The 8,394-nt window shown below is 35.4% G+C and overlaps 1 protein-coding gene across 2 annotated transcripts; it reads right to left on the reverse strand.

Annotated features, from left to right (window-relative positions):
- LOC109712693 (glutamate--glyoxylate aminotransferase 2) lies at positions 691 to 7,535 on the reverse strand. 2 transcript variants are annotated; one of them, XM_020236425.1, is made up of 14 exons: positions 7,169 to 7,535; positions 6,964 to 7,090; positions 5,659 to 5,724; positions 5,099 to 5,216; positions 4,830 to 4,911; positions 4,636 to 4,723; positions 4,357 to 4,515; positions 3,573 to 3,764; positions 3,361 to 3,492; positions 2,808 to 2,873; positions 2,661 to 2,725; positions 2,326 to 2,417; positions 1,475 to 1,631; positions 691 to 1,078 (listed from the first exon to the last, which is right to left on the reverse strand). In XM_020236425.1, exons 2-14 carry the CDS (start codon positions 7,078 to 7,080, stop codon positions 949 to 951), a joined length of 1,464 nt encoding a protein of 487 aa, XP_020092014.1. In that variant the 5' UTR covers positions 7,081 to 7,090; positions 7,169 to 7,535; the 3' UTR covers positions 691 to 948. The 2 variants fall into 2 exon arrangements, with proteins under 2 accessions (XP_020092014.1, XP_020092016.1); XM_020236427.1 differs by having other exon boundaries at positions 3,591 to 3,764; positions 7,169 to 7,533.

Below are 8,394 nucleotides of genomic sequence, written 5' to 3' on the forward strand. Positions count from 1 at the left end.
AATTTTATGATTATCGAATAACATACTAGTAACTGATGGGTACGACACAGAAAAATAACTTAGGATAAACTTCAAATATCACTTCCGTGGTTTCACACTTTTTCACTTTAATACCTTGTGATTTAAAGTATATCAATTTAGTATCATATGGTTTCATTTTTTTTCTTTTCGCCAGTTCCTTCGTTAACATTTCATTAAATTATATACAAAAAACTTCAGATACCTCACCTAAATTTATCGAATATTCATTTTAATACTTTTTACTTTTTACTTTTTACTTTTAACTTTATCATTGATTTAATGAAAAAAATTAGTAAAGAGGATAATAAAAAAAGAAAAATAAAACTATGAGACACCTTCCTTAGCAGATTCAACGAATCTACTAATCTGTGCATAATAAAAAGTAGCTCAATTAATAACACCTGCCATAATATTAATGTCGAATGTATATTGAAAGAAAATGGCTCGAACAAAATCCAGCCCAACAACATCCAACCAGGTCTAGCCGATCGATTTGGATCGGATTGGGCCAGAGTTTTTAGGCCCAACCCATATTTTTAACTGCAAAATAATACTCATTAAGACAATAATAAGACATAACATAGCATCACTAAAAAAAACAAAAAAACAAAAATCATGTGCCCTAAAACATTTGGAGAGATAAGCAATAGGAAAATCTAAATGGAGAGATCACAGAAAATAAAAAAGAAATAGCAGAATATAATGTGTTGGCATGAATTGCCTTCATGGCAATTTCTATTACATGAAAAGATGGGGTTCTCTTACAAATTTTCCCTGTACAAACAGTTACTGTAGATATGTGATTAAAAAGTGAAACACCAAAGTGATAATGTCTTTGAGAAATTAAACATCATGTAGAAGAGTGAATAGGCTCTTCTTTCTTTTGCCTTCCAGTTGAAGTACTTTTCTTCGGCGCCATCACTAAATCTACATCCTCGAGTAGCCTCGGTAGTCCTCGTATTGTTCCATGAACGCGTCGTTGAATTTCTTGAAACTCGCCATTATCGCCGGCATCTCTTCCTCCGCCGGTAAAATGGTAGTCCTTAGGTGGAAAACCCTACAAAAAAGGGAGTCATTTTATTAGTTTCCTTACTCTAATGCATCAAACAAATCAAGCAAAAGAAATTTTTTTAAACAAAAACACAATAGATCACTAGTCGGATATGATGTTTTGATGCGATTCATTCATTAAATGCAATAGTTTCTCTAATCAAAAAACCAGAAACCAAATGTTTTACGAACAAAAAATCTCTAACAAAAACTTTTGGGACTTAAGAGCAGAAGTGCCAATGTGAAGCTTCGGCTTTATGTTGGGGGGTTTCATGAAAATTTGGGACTTGTTGGTGCTTTGCCAAACATCACATGAGTTAATGCAAGTATTTGGTATAAATTTCCAAGAAACTTAATACAACCACAACCATAATAAATCATAAAGAGCTCTCAGAGGAAATACCCTTCTTTCTGACCAAAACCGGAGCCTGGAACTGTAGAAATGCCAGTTGCTTCCAAGAGCTTGAGGCAATAGAAAACATCAGGAGCTTTTCCAGCCTTTTTAGCAGCTTCGATTGCTTTCAGTGGTAACCGTATTTGAGGGAACGAGTACATAGCTCCTGAAGTAATTTTTCAATTAGTTACATGTGCATTTCATAAGCGAGAGAAGTATTGTAAGCAAGTGGATAGTAGCTAAACCATATTCTTTATGAATTTTTGTTTCCTACATACAAAGCGGATATGGCTATGAAATGGAAAACAAATACAACTGTATTCTTTTAAACTGTTAAATTATATGAAATAGCCGTTCATCTCCAAAAGCTTAAGCTATCAAAGAATGATGTTTTGAATATTTGTATTTAACACTCCCTTCACGTCTCGGCTCGAGACATTTTGATAGGCCCAACAAATAAATTTGAATTGAATGATAGAAAATTAAATAATGCTAAGAACCTCGCAGGATTCGAACTCAAGACCTCCTACCTTGATATCATGTTAAACAACCATCATTAAAGCTTAAGGTGTCAAAGAACAGTGATTCTAATTTATACTCCCCCTCACATATGGAATTTTCCAAGATTACCCAGGCCTATTGGCCGAGGCTAAGTACTCTAATTAGCCATATAAATTTGGGATTTTACCTAAAAAAATGCATGAAGAATATTATGCATATGAACCCATGTGTATCTGAACAAGTGTACGAAAATGCGGATAAAAGCTCAAATTCAAACTTGATAAGCAAATCTAAATCCAAATCCGGTAAAACAGGTGTTGTGAAGCCAGATTGGTGACATAATAAACTGCTTATATTACCTTCAGTAAAGTTGCAAACTACATTTCTGCAACTATTGAAACCATCAGTCATTATGTGTGCTCTTTTCCTTAGAGACTCGAGGATTGCCTTGCTGCAGAATCATATAAAGCCCCATTTTAGTATTTTACGACACGATAAACAACAACCAGGAAATACAGAAACTTGGTCGACTTCAACATTATTGGAACATTATCCTTAATTGATCGAGCCATTACAAGTCTTCTCTTAGATTAAGTTCATATATTAACAAAAAGCGGAGACTTCCCAAAAAAAAAAAAAAAAAAAAAAAAAAAAGGAGGGAACTTTACTTAATGTAGTTTTTATCTGTTCAAACCTTTCTGTAGCAAACTTCAAATATGAGATATCGCCAGGTTTGAGAGGATTAACCATCAACCCCAACTGAAAAGAAAATGAATTCTTCATTTTATATGATATTCTCAGATGATTTTATTAATGTTTTAAGCATGACTTGTTCACTTACAAAGATCTGCCCTGGGACGTTTGGACTGAGTGATATAGATGCAACTTTGTAGATCTCATCTACGGTCTATACCAAATCAAGCAAATGAGAATCAGTTAAGCATGAGGAAGATGAAAAACATAATTAAAATTTCAAATGGATAAGGTTAACCTATAGTTTAAACAGTGTACAGAAAGAATATTCACTTGTGTCTTGTGTAAGATTATCACTGTAGTGAAGTGGTTTCTCCTTTTCTTGGTTCGACTCATTCATCAGGCAGATAGTCAATTTAGTTCAATTTCTAATAAGTGGAATTTATCATGACGGAAATAAAGGTGATTAGTACTGGAATGAAACATATTATCTGATTCTCTTTCTGAGAAAAGAGACTATCATATATCAATTTCCAGTTCAGTCGCTCTATTTTCTTCCATACAAAATCGAAGAAGATAAATATGTCATCTCTTGCTACTGATGAATTGAGTAATTATGCAACCGCATACATAATTAGGACCCAAAACTAAAATGTAATAAATAAATATATAGTGTCCAGATAACAGCCGTTGTCTGTTACCTTTGGAGGAAGGTTGGTCATCTCAAAATAACCCCCACGCTGTCCGCATTCTCCCCAGTATCCTTTCGAAACAGTGTGGAAAGATATGAGCTGGACCTCCTTGCTTATAGGCGGACCCATGTCGAACAATATCTAGAAGAAGTAAAGAGCAAACAATTTCAGATAATAGTATTCTGAAAAGGACATGTTGGAACACTAGCAATTATTTCTACCTTAGCAATTATTTCTACCTTTCTTGCGCTTATAAATGGCCGTTCATCCTGATATACGTTCTGCTGATAAACTTCATCTGCGAGCAGGACTAAGTTTTCATGAAAACAGAATTTCAACAATTCCCTTATGTTAGCTTCACTAAGGCATTGTCCGGTGGGGTTTCCTGGGTTTATGATCACCATAGCTCGAACCTGAAACCATTATAACTTGAACAATTTTACCAAGTCTAGAGAAAAAACATAAAACGGCCAAATGAAAAGATTTATTTAGCATTAGGCGAGAGCTGAATCATCTGTCGTAAACAAAAACAAGCAAACATCTCAGACACAAATCAATTTTGAAGAACTTTTGTGGTCTACCCGTGAGATGTCTCTTTTCCGTCTGATCTCATGGAATTGTCATTCCAAGTTGTTGGAATTAGAGGGCAGTGAAAATTTACAAACTGGGGCCAATGTGGACACACCAGATGAAAACACAAGTAATAGGAGAAATTACAGCCGGAACCTGCTTCACCTCATCAGCTGTGGACCATCCACTGGATCTATCCCCCAATATTTTCTCTCCTCTGAAGCCCCACTGTCCAGAAAGTTTCAGCGTTTTCAAAGTCGACATTGTTTTCTTTTAGTGTGGTAGATGCTGAAAATAGAAAGGTTGAGGGCTAGGCGCCTCAGTGATCCACGCGCAGACTAGGTCCATGGAATAATTTCTCCATTACACTTCAAGAACCATGTGACTTATACGAGTAAACCATATGATATAATCAAAAGGAGAAAAATCACTTACAGTAATTCCCTTAGACCGTGCTGCTGCTACGGACTGGCGAATGCTGTTGAAATCAATACCCCAATTCGCCTCCTCTTCCAAGAAATACGGGACAAGTGAACCACCATATAAGGAGATTGCAGCTGAATAAAGTGGGTATTGTGGCACCGGGACTAATATCTACCAAAATTTTTTTTTCAAAAAAAGGAAAGATAAGGATTATTTATAACATTGAGACAAAAATTTTCAATTTGAAAGGCTTTTCCATGAAGAACATGTGTTTTCTCATGAGAATCATACCCCATCATTCCCGTTTCTAATAATGGTGTTTAGGATTTGCATTACACCTTTGCTCGCACCATCCGTCAAGAAAATAAGCTCTGGATCACTGAAACCAGCACGGATAATATCAGAAGATATCTTGAGAAAATTAAATCTCTGCAAGGATAATATAACGCCTATTCTTGGATAACAGTTTTTTTTTTTTTTCCTACCTAGGGTACCCATCGCGCCTCCCAATAAAATCAGCAACTTCCTTCCTGATTCCAGGAAGACCCCTTGAATCACTGTATGCACCTAATTGTTAAAAAAAAGGGTTAGAAAAGGCTAGTTTAAATCATATGTTCCCAAAAAGAATTGATCAAGTTGAAGTCATACGAACATCCAAACTTGCGAAAGGAACTTTACCATGGTACTAAATATTAATCTAGTCCATGACAGAGACTACAAGAAAATCACATGCAAACATGACAAGATAATTCACCTAAACCACCCGACGTCATTGAAAGATAATGTTTAGCTCTTGCAATGGCATCTGCTGGAAAGATAAGCCCAACATTGGGATCATCCAGTAAAAATGGAGCTTGACATAATGCTACCACCTGCAAAAGAAATGTCATCTAAGTATGAACTTCCAAGAACCTTATCTGGAAATTTGAAGCGTCTATTAAACCTGGCTTCTAGAATAGCTTCTCTACTTAGAGAAGTAGCAGCGAAACGTTTGACAAATGCAAAAAGAAATGGAGATTTTACTGTGTCAGGGAGTTGCAACGAATGTTCGAAAAGCAAAAGCTCCGATTTGAAGCTTTTGTTTCTATTTCTGCTACATTTGAGAGTTGAAGCGGAATGTCAAAAAATTGTTAGAGATCCAAGATGGTTTAATCCATTTTCTTGGTAAAATTAGTGAGCAGGATTATCCAACTTAATCAAGCAAAGATGAACCACATGATAATGAGAAATATGAAATTACAGTAATTATTAGTTAATAAAAATTGTTGCCTAGCACTTCTAGGAGACATTTGTGGATTCACTATGGTACAACACCTGGCGAGGAAAGGTCAGTGGCTTCTGTCCCAGAGCGTGCGGATTGCCAACATTCGTAAAAATAATCTGCAAGAATAATTGAATTGTGAGAAGAGAAAACAGTTTACTGAAAACAAATAATCTGCAAAGATTGAATGTAAGCGTTATCGCTCGAAGCAGTCTCATAGTACGCACATCAAGTCATGTTCTCAAGTTCTCTTCTTATTCCAAAACAAAGTTTGCTGCAGTAAATGTTACTGAAAACAAACCACTTAATATGCAGATGAATCAAAGAAGTGAATATAACTAGAAGAATCTGTGTAACAATTGTTGGCATGTTTCGTTATAACAGTTCGTGCCTAATATGTCTCTATACAGTGTATATCTCCCTCATTATTTACGTGTTGGACCTCTGGCCTTTTGGTCCAGCACCAAAATTCCTTTTTGTAATTCATGATTTCGCACAAATTTAATTACGACTTAGATCTTCTGAACATCCCTAAAAAGGATCTTTGCTCCGCCATTTCTTTCATCCTTTTAATTCAGACAAAAAATAAATATATCAGGTCATAGTGAAGTCACATATTAGCAATAAGTCATTACCTAGGAGTAAGGTTAAAACTATCGCGGCCATTTCCTATCAGGTCAAGGCTCTAAGCCCACTCAGTTCCGAGAAGTCGTGGGTTCGATTCCCCACATACACCCAAATCAGTTAAATGTCCATTATTATACCGTTCGATTATCTCTCCCGTCAATGCGCTCCTATCAAGGCGGATTTTAGCATGATGTCAAGGCCCTGTTCGGATGTCGAAATAAATTATCTAGTGATACAACTACTTATTCAGTACGCATATTTTCTTTTCGTGTGTGGTTGGAAACAAGGAGTTTGATTCTCGCTCCTCAAAAGGTCCGGGCATCATTGATTTGGTAAAATGACACTACGAGGTGATTGATTAATTTTTTTTCGAGAAAATGAATTAAACGCCCAATATTAAACAATTGATCAAATTTCAAGGATCTACTAAATACTATAACCTCCTTGAATAAATCAAAGAGATACGTCGAACAACATATTCATATCATAATTTTATTTTGGGAAAATGACTTAAACGCCGAATATTAAACAATCTATCAAATTTCAAGGATCTACTAAATACTATAACCTCCTTGAATAATTGAAAGAGATATGTCGAACAACATATTCATAACATAATTTTATTTCGAGAAAATGACTTCAACTCCAAATATTAAACAAAAACAATTGATCAAATAAATCAAAGAGATATGTCGAGCAACATATCCATATCACGCATCCAAACGCTATACCTTTTTCCCTTCTTTTTGGAGCTCGGAAGCGCGCAAATAGAGCTCCCCCCTCACAGCATAAGCAACCTTCTTCACATTCTCATTCAGCGACTCGTAATCCAGCGGCTTCGGCGACATGATCTTTCACCTATCACAAACAACAAAGATCACACAAACAACATAATAATCACCAGAATTAGGGAATCAAAAAGGCACAAATTCTCACCTCTGAGATACTCTGAAGAGGTGGGAAAGGGGGCGGAGGGACGAGACAAGGGAGTAGGTTTTGTGGGGGAAGTATATAGAGAAAAAAAAAAAAAATGGGGTTTTGTAGGGGATAATGTGGAGGAATGAGTGTATCCTCTCGTTTCTTCTTCTTCTTCTTCTTATTATTATTATTATTATTTGTTTGTGATGGTGATGGGGCAATACGAATAGAATAGAGTAGTGAGTGTATGAGCGAAGTGGAATGGGTACGGGGTGGGTTTTGAGAGAAGGATAATTGTTGGAGATCCACGGCCACAGGTTGGGAAAATGAGGAGGAAGAGGAGGAGGAGAAAGAAGGGGAATGAGTTGGAATAATCGGAATCGAGAGAACCAGGGAGCGTGACAGGGAAATGTAAGATATAGAGAGAGAGAGAGAGAGAGAGAGAGGGGTTAGAGAGAGAGAGAGAGAGAGAGGGGTTAGAGAGAGAAAGAGAGAGGCATGGACAATAAAAAATCAATCATATTTTTTCTAAAAAAAATAGAAAAAACTTCAAAAAAACCCCTGTAGTTTTGTAGTTTCTTACTTTGCCCCTCTATAGTTTAAAATGTATCAATTTGTCCTCCCGTAGTTTCTTTTTTCTCTTTTTCTTATCAATTTCATTATTATTTTTTCTTAAATCAATGATAAAGTTAAAATTAAAAGGTACTAAAGTGAATATTTGATAAAGCTCGATGGGTATCTGAAGTTTTTTGTATATAATTTAATGAAATATTAACGAAAAAGCTACTGAAAAGATAAAAACGAAACCACAGAGGAGCAATTTGATACGTTTTAAATCACAGGGGGGCAAAGTGAGAAACTACGAAACCACATAAGGTTTTTTAAGTTTTCCCAAAAAAATATAATAAAAATTATTTTTTTAATTATAATATAAATTAATTTTAGAAAATTATTTGATTGGTTAGAAACGCACGTCATCAATATAAAAAGAGGTGAATGACGGTGTGTATATATGTGGAGAGCAGGGATGTCAATGTATATGCATATCTCAAATTTTGTCCAACTCCAAACTTAGGGATGTTAATAGGTACAGATAACTGAACATTCTTTTTTTCTTCTGTAATAAAGCATCCATTGTTAAGTATTCTCGTACCAAAAATTTGTATATATTTTAAACAATAATGTTATTAAAAGATTTTGGTTACCGACAGTTACAGCTACATTATAGTTGTAATTATATGTGG

The sequence above is a fragment of the Ananas comosus genome, linkage group 7 (assembly GCF_001540865.1).
Source record: "Ananas comosus cultivar F153 linkage group 7, ASM154086v1, whole genome shotgun sequence".
NCBI classification, from domain to species: domain Eukaryota; kingdom Viridiplantae; phylum Streptophyta; class Magnoliopsida; order Poales; family Bromeliaceae; genus Ananas; species Ananas comosus.